Source organism: Falco biarmicus, chromosome 12 (genome assembly GCF_023638135.1).
Source record: "Falco biarmicus isolate bFalBia1 chromosome 12, bFalBia1.pri, whole genome shotgun sequence".
Lineage (NCBI taxonomy): Eukaryota > Metazoa > Chordata > Aves > Falconiformes > Falconidae > Falco > Falco biarmicus.
In genome coordinates, this window is record NC_079299.1 from 6,935,524 (window position 1) to 6,951,405 (window position 15,882).

Below are 15,882 nucleotides of genomic sequence, written 5' to 3' on the forward strand. Positions count from 1 at the left end.
CTCGAATTTAGTAAGGAGTTGGGTGACGTGAGGAAATACTCCCTACACTAAAGGCAAAAAGCAACAAAAAGGCTTATATGGTGGAATTGAGTTGCCACGTGGCTGCATAATCGGGCGTAGCAGGGCGAGTGTGTGTGAAGAGCATGGCTTGCCTTCGTCAGCTCACCGTTCAGCTCAGCTAAGCTGTAGCAGTGAGATGATACCTTATGCTTTCCTTAACCTCCGTGTTGTCTTGAGAGATGGTAATAGAGGGGAATTTCTCCACCACCTTTTGAGTATTCTCACTCTCTGTGAGGATTAAGTTGGACTAACACAAACATGTATTTATCCTGGTGAGACTGAGAAGCTCATATAGCAGGAAGGCTGTGCTTCCTGAAGGCAACTATATAGGAAGCCAGGGCTGACCTTGAAAGCAGTAAAGTACGCAGCCTGTTGTGATGTGGTCTGAAATTCCTGTTTGGGGGTTGTTTTTTTCATTTGTCCTGAATGTAGATGGCTCAACAGCATGTTCCGGGGCTGCAGCATAAAGGAGGTACCAGCCTGCGCTGTGCTACAGTGCTCCTGAATGTCACGTTGTGGTAACGTCCTTCAGGGTACCCAGCTGGTCAGCTTGTGTCACCAAACAGCTCAGGCAGTGTGTGCTGTGACTGTCCCCACGCTGGAATTACCTGCGTGGTTAGACATATGTCATTGTTTTGGGTGCCAGAAATGGTGTGTCCTCTGACCTAGCTGTGCATGTCATGAGTGTTTTGGTTTGTCGTAGATCTGTGTCATGGAGGTAGGACACGGACTTTGGCAGCTATTTTCCTGGAGGAGTGACTGAGTGACTAACACGATGTAAGGAGTAGTACTTTAAAAAACATTTGGCACTGAGCTCTAGGATGTTGCTGGGACTGGAGTAAATCAGTGTTATACACATCTTTTTTTTTTTTTTTTTTTTTTTTTTTTTTTCCCTAACTTGCTACATGATTTGTGTTGCTATTAAATCACAAAGCTTTGGTTCTCTTGTTGGGTGTTTGGCTTTGGATTTTTGTTGGGTTTTTTGAACAGTTTGAGGTAGATATTGACTTGCCCCCCCCCCCCCCCCCCCCCAATCCTTCTTTTGTACTCCAGTACTCTGCCTCCCTCATGGGTGCTGTCAGGAGCACAGCCCCCTGTTGCTAGTAACTAGAAAGTAATAAATTTGCTTGATGTGTGGGTCAGGCACTTTTTGCGCAATAAATGTGGATTTGATTTGCATGTTCTGGTGGGCTGAGGCAGGGAGTGCTTCCTGGTGTGAATGTTGATCGTCTTTTTATTGGAGAGATTATTATATCTTGGCTGGAAAAGTGGAAAACTAGTATTTTTAAACCCAGTATAAAGTTGGTGTCTTAGGCAGTGGGCGGTGCGGTGGGGGTGGTAGAGGTGCCGGTTTATGGTGATAGCCTGTCTTGCTTAGGTGTAGGTTGTGCTAAATGCGCTTTCATCCCTGACGTGGGTGTAACTTTGGTTTTCTCTGTGAAGGGTCCTGGCTTGTATGAAATCTTTTTTTTTTTATTATCAGGAAAAACACTAGACGCTTTTTTTCATTTTAAGAATATACATGCATCATAAGGGACTATTTTGAGAGGTGTAATTCTCAAGTGTCCTGACAGGGAGCACTTGATATGGCTTTTTATTGGCCTCTAGCTGTCTAGGAGGCTAAGAGAACAGTAACGCTTATCCCCAGTGAGGGGGATGCAAAGCTCTAAAGCAGCAAGGGCAGCTTAGTGGTTTTTGGGTATTTTTTGTAATTTTCCTTTATTATTATTATTTTTCTTAGTACAAAGGCTGCCTCTGGGTCTGACGCAAGTAGAGAAAATTGAGATGATTCAAGCTTAAGCTTGAGTTCATAACCCCGCTCATTATGCTTGGATGTTGCCTTGACTTCAGGCTCCTTTTAGGTGCCACGTGTGTTGTGATAGTGAAGAACGGGACGAGGAACAACTGTAAACCCCTTTGGTTATGTGTGAGAGTCAGACTGTTATCCTTTTCCAGAGCGTACTACCAATTGTAACCAATTATGTGGTATCATTTTTTTTATCTGCCTGAAAATAATTGCTTTGTCCTTGTGTAACCGAGTGTTTATAACTCCGTGCCGAACACAGAAAATGAGGCAGAGTCTGCCTGAAGGGGCAAGCTTCCAAAGCCCCAGTTCTTATTTGCTGACTCCAGGAGGAGGAGAAAGCTTCAAGTAGGACGCCAACAGTACAAGTCCAAGCACCGTGTGTAGGCTTGCTTTTCTGCTAGTCAACTTGCAGCGGGTTTTGTGAAGTGTCCAACAGTGCAAAAGTAGTGGCTCTAAGGAGCCACGAGGAAGGATTTGGGGAGAAAGGGGGAGAGTACTTGGGGTGGAAGGGATCGTGTGGAGGAGAGGAACTTCACAGATGGTGGTGGGAAAATATCTGTGAACATGTTGCTGTGTGGTACAATATGAAGAATGTATTGAGGGTTTGTTTACCCTGAATTCCTGCAGTTGTTTAACTAAATTGGTACAAATCCAAGTGTGGATTTGGGTCTGAGCAAAATGAGCTGTACATGATGTGTTGGCAAATGTGGGTGCTCAGCAAAAGGCTGTGGTTTCCTACATATGTTACTGAAACCAATTTAGTTTATGTATCTTAAAACACAAACAAACCGGCCTGTGTCTTTTAGAATATTTTCTTAATGCTAATGTTACAATAGATAACGCAGTGCCAAAGTATAAGTGGCTTTAAAATCCACTCTCGATTTGAGACATCCTTGCTTTCAGTGATGTGTGGCAGCTCAAGCAAAGAGCGTAGGGTGTGTTGCTCCTGTGCTTAGCGTTCATCCAAAATAATGAGCTTCATTTGCACAGACCTTTCTGGTGTCTGACTTATGGGAGGACTTTTGTCCTCGTCTTGTGTAATAGAATGACTGAAGGAAAACAAAGTCAGAAAATGTAACTTGGGTTCCAAGCAAAGGTCTTTTGTTTGGAAAGCTCTCTTTTCGATGGCCTTGTGCATAATGGGCTGTTGAAGGAGGAGGAATGTAGGTTAGGAATCCCGTATTTGCCAGTCCTGAGTTACACCTGACAGATTTCACAAAATCAGAATGGCTAAACTAGGATAATGATGGTTTTCTGTAAGGTTTGGCAGGAAGGTTGTAATCTCATCTTCCTCATTTGTGAGTCTGAACTGAAGCACTGAGTTCTGTCTTTGAGGTTGCTGTCCATGAACTAGGAGGGCTGCAAACCTGCATCCATTGAATCCAGACAGTAACAACGCTTGGCCAGAACTCGGACTGGTTTTCTTGTAGCTTTTCAGATTCCCCTAATGATGATTCAGATACCTGCCTGGTAGAGAGACATAATGTGGCGTTTGTGCTATAGCATTTGCCCAGTTTAACTAGTGTATATCAAAAGCAGATGGTTTTCATTCTGTTCTCTCTACTTTAAGGATAAGAGGGAGGGGGGGAAAAGCTTCCTCCTTGCTATTTCCAGCTCTCTTCCCCCTTGGAGAGCATACGTACATGTTCATTGTATTTTAAGTCCTGGAACATGGCATTTTTACCAAAGATAAAATACAAATACATAATAATCTATACAAGCAGAAACTACCATGCCTTTGAGAATAAAGGCTCGGTCTTGTTTTCTCCTGTGATACAATTGAAGGAGAAAAGGGCTGTGCTTTCTATAGACCGGGAATAATCTGAACAATCCCATGGTGCTTCCTACTGTACTCCACCTACCTTGCATCATAACTTCCCTTCTCATATTTATGGCCAAAAGCCAGGACAATATAAACGGATTTGTGTGTGCGGTGGGTGAGATGGCCAGAACCTAACGCCGTGCACTTGGGTGTGGCCGTAGGCAGATATTAAACTTTACTCCACATTTCTGTTGAACCTAGCTTTATTGAACAGCTGAATATGAAAAGGATTGCGGAGAGCAATCATCCCGTGTGCCTGTCTTCTAGTAAGTCTATTATAATCTTTGCTTACCTTAATCTTTTACTTACCTTAATCTTCAGGTACATTAAGTGAGGATGTTGCCTACTGAAGGACTGTTTTCAGGTGCTGAGGAACTTGACGTGAAAGAATCACGGAGTTACTTTACTGCTGTGGTATACTTGGTGTTAAATGGCAAGCCCTAACTATGCACCAGCTCAGAATTCTGTTTATCAGAACAGGAAAATGTGCTGTTGTGCAGGCTGTCTTCTGTTATTTAGAAAGTTGCATCATCAGCAAAAATACCTATTTTAGCAGCTGATTTCTTTGTGGCCATCTGGGAAGGTGCAGCATCAGTGTTCCCACTAGGTAAGATGCAAGACTTCCATTTAAAACTCTTTGTTTGAAGGGGTTTGATATTTATCAGGGAAGACTCATTTGTGGTTAAAACTGTGGGTATCAGGTCTGTGGGTGGAAGCAGTTATTTCTCATTTCTGTCACCTGTACTTGCAATCTGAGTTAATCTGTTAATCTAAAAATTCTATGTCACTAGTTTTTCAGCTAAGTAAAATTAACTTTTAAAAATATATTTTAGTTCAGGATGTGAATTCATAGAATCATGGAATTGTTTGGGTTGGAAAAGACCCAACAAGTGAATTCTAATGCCTCCTTAAAAATGAGAGCTAAGAAAATCTGTTACGCAAGCTAAGGCCATTACTTAGCTGTGTTATGGCAATACAAAAACCCTCAACATGAGTATTGTGTGGTTCACGGGTATTAGGTTTCAGTCTAAAATGCAGAGAATATGGGACGTGGTACAGAATTATATTATTAGCTCTAATGCAAGGTAATGAGATGAGTCACGATTTCCAGAGGCAGTATGCTTGTTTGGCTACCAAATAATGTTCTCGTCTCTGTCATTGCCTTCTTGTATGCCTCAGTTTCCTTGCCTGTAAAGTAGGAAACTGCTTGCTTGTGTCACGACTTCCTGGTCAGAAGATGCTTTGAAGATGAAAAATGCGATGTGAATAGATGCCACAGTTTATGCTGCATATTACATGCTGTGCAGGAAGACTGTATAAAGTTAGGAATTCAGCAAATAGTGAAAACCAAGGTTAAGTTAGGAGGTTTTTTTTGGTTGTAATAAATTCTCTATTTGATTGTAATATTTTATAAAGGACTGAGTTTTGCCCTGACAGGTTGTTGAAATTTCATGATCTTTCCCTAGGAACTATTGGGGAAGAAAAATACGTTCATCCTTTAAACTCTGGTAGTTTCAGCAATTAGCAAAGACCTTGCATTTTAATTTGCATCATGCACAATAATAGCGTTTTCACTTGAATACTTACATCCTGGATAATTGAATAATATTAGTATATTAGAAAATGTCCAATTTAACAGACTTTTCATACCTAAGATGTTTTATACCAACTTTATAGTAAGTAAGGAGTAAGATAAGTCTAATCCTTACAGAAACACCATCAAAGCTGAAAAGTAAATTGCATTTCTATTCCCCCCATTTTTAATCAATAACTGAGGTCTTTTGATCTAAGCAGAAGATTGATATGAAGTCTTTGATATGAAATGATATCCCGTTGGATGGACGTGAATTGTAAGGCATGTGTTTGCTCAGGTTTGTATTCCAGACATGCTTGGAAGCTGTATAATGTTTTTTTTAATACAAGAAAGCAGGAGCCAAAATGGAGTGGGATCATAGCCTAGGACTTTTGTAGAGCTAGCTGTTCTTAAGTATTTCACTGTTAGTTGAAAACTTATTTGTGGATGTTGAGACGTGTTATGTTGTGTTTAATACCACTGCAATTGTATGAAATGATCCTGTCGACGAGCTTAGCAACAAATGGGTCAGACTTGCAGGCAAATGTGAGGCTCTTTGGGACTGATGTGCAGAAGAGAGATGGAGGACAATAAAGTGGGGTGTGACTTGCTTTAATTGATGTCCTCTTCTGTCCTCCTGGTTTGATGCTGTTCTTGCTACTCTCTTTTCCTGCTCCTGGGTGTGTTACAGTCCAGACTTAGTGGCTGTAGTTGGAGGTGATGCGTAAGTAATATGGGTTGGGACAAAATTATATATTTCAAACTGAGAGGACTCAAAGTTGCTATTCATACCAATTTGGATTTTCTTAATTTGTGTCTTAAGTGGCAGGCTTTTTTGAGGCATGAAGTCCTTTATGTTTGGTACTCTCAGTTGTTTCTAAGGCATGCATTGCAGTCATTCCTTGCAAAAACTATCTCTTGCTTTAGCTTGTGTCCTTGGTCATCCCTTTGATGCCCTTGGTGCATCCGATCGAACGGTCTCATTTGGTGGCTCCATAACTGCAAACTTTTATTTTCTAAAGCTGTAGCAGAGTCAGCTGAAATCTGTGATGTGGTTTTTAAAAGGAACTGCTTCAGTAGGTGCACAGCACATTGCTGGTTTCTTGCAAGTATGCCACAGTACTGGAATACTTCTACATTTTAAAGCTTTTTTGTCCCTATAAACAGTGAGTACACCTTGGGGGTGGGGAACGAGGGGGAAATCTTTAGTTTAGACCTTAGTTAGGGACCTGACTCCTGTTTAAAAGTGCTCAGCCTGTATACTGGGCTGAGTGTACCTGTATACTAAAACGCAACCTTTTGAAGTCTAGGAGGGGGGAAAAAACCCTGATCTAAGACTATATGGGATTGCCAGATATTTTGGTATTTGCCTGGATGCTGTCTTTAAAAGAAGTGCATGGTCTGACTGAGATACCTCCTCCTTTACCAAGCTTTCATTTATGCCTGGCTAAACCTGAATTTTTTTTGCGTGTTCTTTTTCCTTTTTTCCTTCAATCTTAATTCCTGGATGCCTATATATAAACTGTCTTAACATCTTCGGTTTCAGGGAGGAGCAAAAGACCACTTTACGCTTTAGCTTGATACGATCTGCAGGATTCAAACTTCTGAACAAGGTGTCTTGAGAATATTCATGTTTCCTTTGTTTTTTCACAGCGATCAAACAGCTGGTAGGGTGGGTAAGAAGTGTTGCTTTTGAGCTGTTCCCAGGGGAAGGATGTTTTCTTGGGATCCCAGTGTGAGGTGGTGCAAGCCACAGTAGCCACCAAGGGTTATGAGCAGCACTAAGAAACCATAGCAGGCTTTTGGTTCACACCAGCTTCTTCACCTTTTCCAGCCTTCTCTGGGGAGAGAGGCTTCTCTCTGGTGGATACTGGTCAGTGCTTGCCCTAGGCTCTGACGGGGCCAGGTGGGCAGCAGGCTTCCCCAGGAGACCTTGCAGATGTGCAGGCAGTGGAGCAGGCAGGGCTAACTCCTTGCCTCTCCCCTGCAAGGTGATAAATGTGACCACCGTTTGGGTGGGAGAGGAGGGACACAACTACTTGGAGGACTTCTGAACCATCTCAGCATTGTCCCTGGAGCTAAGGGGAAGTGGGAGGTAGCTGTGAAGGTCGTGTCAGTTCTGTAGCCTTTTAGTTGCTTTAGACTCTTAAGACTTCGAGGTATGTTTTTAGGGAACTTGCAGAGTTTGGTTGCCTTTTTTTTCTCTTTCCTTTTTACCCCCCAGTTCCTAGAATACGTGAGATAGCAGTAATGCAGACGTTACCAAGTCTCAGAAACAGCCCCCATGCACCAGGTCTGAGTGCTTTTGGCTTAATGTATTAGTAATTATCCTGAGCATTGTGGATAGAAATGGCAACTCGTGATCCTTCCTCTGTAGTTGTCTGTATTGGTAAATCCTAAGGATTAACAACTGGATATAAACAGGCACACTGAGGAGTGAACAGCCCTGCTAGGGTCAGATTAGGTCTGCTTTGTGTATAATGACATGTTTTTTATAATTTTCTCCTAATTCCCATCTGTGAGCTCATCTTTTAAAACTAACAAATATTACTGCAGATACATAGCCTGTGCGATTTAGTGCTTTTCCGGATATGAGGTTGTACAGCATGAAATGTGACACGTTGATGTGTTTTACATACCTACGTAACCCTGGTCTAAAGCTATTTGGGAGACCTTTTTTTTTTTTTTTTAAAATTTTATTTTATACTGCCCCAGTTTTTGCGATTAAGAGATATTCTAACCTGATTGCGCATCACTGTTGACCTCCTCTAGAAACACAACATCTAAAAGATAGCGTGTTCAGTGACAAAAGATTAAAGCCAAGTATTGGAGCTCCTGCTTGGAAAGCTTTGTCTCTTAATTTAGGTCAGAACTTCAGCGTGTGGTGCTGTAAACAGCACAACAGTTGCACCCGTCTTCGCTATATGATAAATGTATGTGGTAAGCTGACCCTATCTGCCTGCCTGTCACCCAGTTCTGGCCCACACAAAGCATACCAGAGAGTTAAAACAAATTCCCTGCGGCCTGTGGGTGAACAGCTGTGACCCTGGCTGGGTGGGATGCTCCCCTCCAAGAGCCGGGGCTGCGGAGTGAGCAGCAGCCTTGATTCCAGATAAAATCCTCAAGTGCTGGGTGTCCTGCTCCATCTGCCTCCCTGCCCTCCGCAGGATTCACTGGCTTCCATCGGTCAGGAGCTGGGCTTTTGTTGCTGCCTGTGTGTTTTCCACGTTCTGTCTCTTAATTCCTCTCCTTACAAGCTCTAAAGTGCATGTGGGTTTTGGTGTTTTGGTTTGCTTGTCCCCATCCCCCCCTTTATAACGTGACAAAGAGATGGTTGAGGGGCGTCTAAACATTTTCCTAAGGATTACAGGTAGTTTTGAGCTCTCTTTCAGCAGGCTTTTTCCACTCTCTGAATATTTGTAGAAGGTCTTTAGGAATTTATCAGAAACAGCTGTCCTGGGGAGCTAGGTAAAGCTAGAGATGAGGAACTGCATGCTCCTGGTGCTAAATCTGGTGTGGTGCCCAGGCCTGAAGTACTATTGGCAAGTGTTTATACTGCCACAAGTGGGACAAGAACTTACACTCTGTGTAACAAGACATGCTGTGTGTGGAGTCTTTGCATAGAAGTTTTAAAAAGAAAAAAAGATAGCTTCTCTCAGAGTGGCGGAGGGGATCGCGGCACTCAAGTGAGCCCTGGAAAGGTTTTGGAGACATCAGAGGTGTGAGTGTGCAGGGTTGTGTTCCAGGAGAACCCCCAAGAGGGGATTTCTAAAACTGTGAGGAAGGTGGGACTCAATTTTGCTTTGCAGTGGCATCAAAAATATTCATTCCAGTGTATTCACACAGAATCACAGAAATAATGCTTGTGGTAATGTGGTTTGGTTTTGTTTTAATTTCTAAGGACATTTATATCTCTCTCTTGTCTTGTTTGATTTGGACTGGTTTTTGTTGGTATTTTTGTTGTTGTTGTGGGTGGCTTTTTTTACCTATGAACTGTTGTTTGTGAGGATGTATACCCCTTTTACCCTCAAAAAAGGAGGACAGGCAAAGATTTGTGTCTTTTCCTGCAAAAACAGCTTTTCCAACTGTATGAAAAATACTGAAAAAATTAGCCTGTTGATAAAGTTTCCATTCCTTGAAATGCTTAGTGGAGTAATTGCTTTCTGGAAGATATTTGACTGGTTTGGGTTTTTTTTTGGTGTCGTTGGAAGTCCTGCACCTTAGCAGCCAGTTGATACTGAGGTTGAGAACAGGTCTCAGAAGAGAACTGACGTTAATTTATAGCTAGCAGCTTAATATTAGTAGCATACAGCAAGGTGGTGTTCAGAGGCAGTAATTATCAATATTTTCTATAAAATAAAGGCAACTGCTTTTTAAAATGCTTGTTTTCTAGTTCTGGCAGGAAAGACATGAGCAAGAATAACATCTAGCTGTGTAGTGTGTTTATAGAGAATAATGAGCACAGATGAAGGATCTTTGTACTATGAAGAGGAAGCCAAGTAAAATATCCTTGCTTTCCTGTGAATGACACTTGGAGGTGACCTTGTATTCAGCCTGAGACGAAGGGCACAGCAAGTTGACTTGTGTGTCTAAGAAACCTTATGATGAAAGTGTTACGGAAATGCCAATTATGTTTCCACCTCACTGCCTATGTAGTAAGCTTCAGTCTTCTTTTTTTTTTAACAGATGTAATTGCCATTGCTTTTCAGTATGAAGAATATTTCTGAACTCTAGATGACCGTTTCTTCTACAGTGTTAAATGGGTGCAGTATATACATATTGCAAGGTGGGAGGGGTTCGTCGCCTTAAGAGAAGGAAGGAGCAGTAGGTCCAGATTTAAAACCAAACAATCCTCCACAGATGTGACTTATTTGAGCAGAGAATTACTTGTGTAGTCTTGCTTGCTTGTACCTTAAAAATAAATTTGGTTTTGTTTTGGAATTCCACATGCACAGTAGTTGATAACAAATGATACAATGCCGTTGAAAATAAGTAAGTTTAATGTGTCTGATGTGCAGTCTGGCTTTGTGTTGGGAAGTAACCATGTGCTGTTGCCTTTGTCTCTTCCAGATGTTTCTGACGGTGTACCTCAGTAACAATGAACAGCACTTCACTGAGGTGCCAGTCACCCCTGAAACCACCTGCAGAGACGTGGTGGAGCTGTGCAAGGAGCCTGGTGAGAGCGAGTGCCACCTGGCTGAGGTGTGGTGTGGCTCAGGTAGGTGAGGCTTCCACTTTGTGGGTTCCTGGGCATTCACTGCTTCGAGGAACGTAGCACAGGGAGACCTGACAGATGTGGTCTTGTCCCAGAGGATTTCTGCCTTACAGTTTTGTTAATCTCTTCATCAGACCTGCTGTACAGTAATGCGTCTATGGAAAGGCTCTCGCATGCAAAAAAGAGTTAAAAGCAAAAGAAGGGGTCTCAAGCACGCGGATGTTCTTGTGTCTGTGCAGCCCTTCTCTGACTCAAATGAATCTCTGAAGGATACGGGGGGGGGGTTTCTCTTCCTTCATCTCCCCACAGTGGGATCCCAGCGGCCTGTGTGTGGTTTTGAAGTAGTATCAGTAGTTCTGTGGCTCAAGTCAGAATCATTTCTTCAACCGTAGCCATTTTCACTTGCAGCGGCAAGGGAAAACTTCTTTTTTCTATGTCACCTTCATTGTTCTTGATTGTGTTAACTGAGTTTGGAAGGGAAGGAGCGTTACCAGAACTAGTAGGAGTTGCTTGATGTGAAGTGCCCTAAAGAAGGTGGGTGGTGGGTAGGAGGGAGGACATAGAAACTGCTTTTGACTTTCCCCTGTCCTTTTAAGCCTGTGGAAAAGAGTTTTATGTACGTGGTCAGTTGGGGCTTTTTTGTTTTTCCTTCTGTGTTCTTCCCGATTTATTTTTTTTTTTTTGTCTTTGAAGTTGAAATCTCCCTGGCTTGCAGTGCTCCACTGGAACTGGAGACCATGTCAGCAAACAAATGGAAAGCTAAAGCATGGCTAACTTTTCATGGCTTAAATGGGGCAGGACTCCTTGACTTATCTCCTGTCTCCATGGTACTAATTTGATACTGGTAGCCATCCAGAGGTGAATCACAGAAGGATTTTAAGTCATGAAAAATAATATTTGATCCAACTTTTTTGAGATACTTCAACAAAATTATAAAAGAATCAGATGATAAGGGCTTATGTTCCTCTCCTCCTCTGCTGCTGGCTCAGGCTCACAGCTGTTCAAAGAAGTCTTTGGTGAGCTCAGTGTTTGTTTAATAGGATGAGGTGTGAGTTGTTTCTTTTTTTTTTTTTTTTTTTTTTTTTAGCTGCTTCTAACAGGTGTAATGTTTCTGATATTTCCAAGTTGTAAAAAATGCAACACGTTTTTTTTCTTCTCCTTAGAAAAGAGGGCATCTTTCATTTTTAAATGATAGTGAAATAAAATCACAAATCCAGCATGGGAAGAGATCTTTTAGGGAAGTGTTTTTATTGTACACCTTTGTCCAACTCTGTCTAATACCAATACCAAAGTCTACAGTGAAAGACAATTAAATAAAGGTTTAGGTAAACCACTGAATTTATAGTTGGCCTTGGCCCCACGCCCTGTTAAAGAGGTTGTGATGGTGAGGGACAGGGTTCTCCTGTCCTTACCAAAGCTGGAGCTCTGCTAAAGTGGGCAGCTCCTTTCCTTGTGTTTCCTGAACATGGATTCTTGATTGACTTTTGAGATGATCATGTAGAATATGCTAGAAAAGGCAGAGAGATTGTCCTGAAACCAAGGGAGAGAACCTATACTGAGAGGCAAGTGAAGTCTGCCAGTGCTTAGTGTCAAAATGGTCTTGTTGAGTTGAAAAGTGAACTTGTGGCTGAGTGGGACCATATAATACATGGAAGTTTATTTGTAAAATCAAGTTGTCAGCCTCTGTGCTACTCAAGGAGATGTAAGAAAATAGTCTGGATACAGAAACGTGAAGTGAAGCAGAGAATTTTTTCTGAGATTAGTCTTCGCAAAGATGCCGTGAGATACTGGAAGAACAGATATCTAAGTGTTATTTGCATGGCTATTGTCCCAAGAGCAAAAAAAAAAGGTATTATCTATTTGTGCAGTGAAAGCCTTGACAATTGTTTTAGAAACCAAATTATTCTTATTCCCTTCACTGATCCTGTCATATTTGCTAATTATTTACTGCTATATACAAACACTGATATGTGTGTGTAAAACTGTATACAGTTTCCAATTGTACTTAGTAACAAAAATCAGAGTATCGAATCATGTAACAATAGAAGACTTGAGTACTGGATGAAGTACATGCATGTTGTTTCAGATAAAATGTATCTTTTCTTAACCATCTTTAAAACATCCAGTAGCAACCACTTGCAAGATGTGTTTTCATGTATGCTCTGAATATTTTTTTTTTGGGGGGGGGGGGGGGAGGAGGGCCGTGAGGGAGAGAAATACTTTTAGCTTTTATCTGATCTCATTTTAGATGTTGGCAAAGTTCACTATCTTGTTTTGCCAAGGTATACCGTGACTTCTATTTTATTTGCGTTTTACACTGAACAAATTAAACTATTTTATAACAAACATGATGCACGACAGCTAACCTTCTGGGGTAGGAACAAAAGACTTGCATTGGAAAATTATTTCTCAGACTTCAATTACTGAGATCCTTTTTACATCGCTTGTGTCTCTTTTTCTGATGCTTGCTCAGGAATTTTAGCTTCTGTTGTCAGACCTTATTAAGCATACGTTGAAAGATCGCTGCGAGTGCGCTTGAGGCACTCTGCTCCCTGAAGGGAGCAAGTTTAATACTCTTCCAGCCCTCCTCCTCCTCTTGTCCTCCTAATTTTGCTTGAAATTTGATGAGTATTGGGGCAAACTCTCTTGATCTTCCTATTATCGCCAGGATTCTGTTAAGTGACTACCTCAGCCGCTGTGGAAGGCAGTCAAAAGCTGTGTGCGTGTACAAAGATTTGTGGTGGTGTTCTGTTGTGGGGTTTTTTTATTATTATTTTTTATGAGACATACAGGCAATAAATAAAAAAAGTCTGATTGTTTGTCCTTTCTTCCTGAGCGTTCCAAATGTAGTTTTGTTTGGTATTTTAAAATCTCTTTGACCTTCCTTTGAAGTCACTGAATGGTATTGACAGAATCCTTGTGTAAAGGGCATCTCCCTTGATAATAGAGTTTCAGCTGAAGTATTGCTGAGCTGCTAGAAATCTGTTTCATAAGACTGCTGTATATTCTTTAAGATGGAAATCTGACAACAGTACTGTTGGTTTTGGGTTTGCCCCCCCCCCGCTTTTTTTTTTTCCCTTGAATTAGGGTTCAGCAGATGAAGAGCTTTTTTAGCTGTCTAGACAAGTATCCGCCAAGAGACTGCTTTTTCTGTAACAGTGACCTACTTGCTTATTCTGTAAAGCTAATCTCTTTTGACAGTGACTCCAGAAATTTTCCTTCCTAGATTGCTTGAGCACAGCTGCAGCATTTTCATTTAAGGAAACACTTTTATGGTGAAAAGAGCTTTTCACGTGCTGAAAACGTGTTAGTAACTCTTCTTCTTATGAAATTGAAAACATTTATACTTTCCCCTGAAATGATTATTCCATATTAAGACTGACTTTGAAAGACTCCATTGAATATGAATGAACTACTCTCTGATTTCTTTCTCTTTTTTTCTTCCTTTTTTCTTTTCCTCCCCTTGCTTAAATAATGAAAGGAAACATCCAACAAAAACAATATCGGGAAAACCAAAACTGATGCAAAACTGGAGGTGTTTAGTTTCAGTTTTTGTCCTCTGGGCTTGTTTCTCAGGCCAGGAACAGTATCTTCTGTTTGTCTGGCACCCAGTGCAAATGGATCCAACCTGATCATGAGTCTCAGATGTTGTCATAAGATACTATGACAGTATCCTGACTCTGTAAAATTGACTGCTGTGATACATTGACCACATAGTTGCCATCACTTTTAAAATAGACCTAAAAAATTATGGTGAAATGTTTAAAGTAACAAAAGAAATTGCTTTTGTGTAAAGATTGAGAGGCCAATAAGTACTTCTAATTATATGCTGTCTGTGGATGCCCAGCTGTGAAGTGGGTAACTTCTGGAAGAAGAGTAATACAGAAAGGGAGGAGGACTGGTAAGTGAAGGTGGTGAATGTAGGCTCCCACTGGATTCTTGTAATATCAAAAGACAACAAGTAAACCTTAAAAATTAGAGATGTGACAGAATCCTGAACTTGGGAGCAAGAGCAGGAAAGGAAATTCAGTGAAACTTGTGCATGTACCTTTTAAAGAAACGTTGTCTTAACTGTCTGAAAGAAAATGGCAAGTTCTTAGTGGAGTCACTTTTCACTGTCTAGTATTTTTTTTTTTCTTTGACCTGTGAATCCTAAGTTGTTCAGCTTTTACACGTGTAATCTGAACTTCATGAAATTTGCTGTCTGAGAGAATAAGCCAGATCTATGGCTGACAGGGAGCTATAGGAGAATACTTGAAGTGACGGGAGCTGTGATGGATCGCCGAGGATCAGGCCCGCTGGGTACTGAGCCTCTTCAGGGCATGGAGTGCTTCTGCCTGAGCTTCAGCACAAGAGCTGCAATCCAGCATTTGATCGCAATCCTCAGGAAGCGTTAAGAAGAGAATTCCTCTTCTCTGAGAGTTTTCCTTTGCCATGTCTCTTAATTCTTGGTGGAATAGGAAGTAAATGAGTCCTGGTAGGAATCAGGGCAGAGGAGCCCTTGAGGAGGGGGTGGGAATGACTGGGAAATACGTTGGAGGTGCCACAGACGTGGAGCAGAAGGTATGGCAGCACGTTCCCTGCAGCGGTCAGCAGGCAGGATGATTTGCAAACACAAAACTAAGGCACTAGAGCCAAAAGCTCTAAATTGCCTGTTTGCTTCCCCTTGGGCTGCAGTGGTGCCTCAGCTTCTCCCTGCAAGGGGGTGGACTTTCAGAGGGCTGTAGCTGCTTCTCGGAGGCGTTGGTTTAATTTCAGAAGCAAGGAGAGGTACTGTGTCTTCCTAAGGAGAAGGTAGCAATGCCTTGGGTGAGGGCAAGGGGTAGGTGCACACACTGCACCTGGACAATACCAGGCGTTCAAGTGCAAGGTGATGGACAGACATTTTTGCTTTGTTGTGGTATGTGCCCAAGCTACATAGGGATGTAATAGTCAACTGGCTTTTAACCTTTTCAGAACGTCCCATAGCCGATAATGAACGGATGCTGGATATTTTGCAGCGCTTTGGAATGCAGAGAAGTGAGGTTCGCTTCTTTCTTCGGCACGAACGCTCTCCCTGCCGGGAAGCAGGTAGGTGTTGATCTCAGCTAGCTCCTTTGTCTAAGTTTCACTTCATTCCTCAAGATCGAGGCAACAGCTTGCATATGTTATTTATTAATGTTGATAGACAGTATGGTGTTGCAGGCCTTTTTGGTCTGACTGTTATTTTCTTATGAACAGAGAATGTTAGTAGCAGAGAATGTTAGTAACAGAAAACTTCTAAATTTTAGTAAAGACTTCGTCCTCCCTTGCCAGATTTGGGAACATTAAATCCAAATTGATACCTTTGCAGGTTTTCCAAAGCTGGTAATCACCAAAGCATCCAGGGGCTTTGTTAAATATATTAGTCACTGTTAACTATCTAG

At 41.8% G+C, this 15,882-nt stretch overlaps 1 protein-coding gene across 3 annotated transcripts in view; it reads left to right on the forward strand.

Annotated features, from left to right (window-relative positions):
* TP53BP2 (tumor protein p53 binding protein 2) overlaps positions 1–15,882 on the forward strand; it is a 78,538-nt gene that overhangs the window by 39,015 nt on the left and 23,641 nt on the right. For 2 of the 3 annotated variants that reach the window (XM_056357599.1, XM_056357600.1), the window contains 2 exons: positions 10,333–10,480; positions 15,434–15,547. In XM_056357599.1, the coding sequence (XP_056213574.1) occupies positions 10,333–10,480; positions 15,434–15,547 (262 nt within the window). Of the gene's footprint in view, positions 1–3,842; positions 3,956–10,332; positions 10,481–15,433; positions 15,548–15,882 lie in introns of those variants that run through there. The other variant, XM_056357601.1, reaches the window with a different exon arrangement.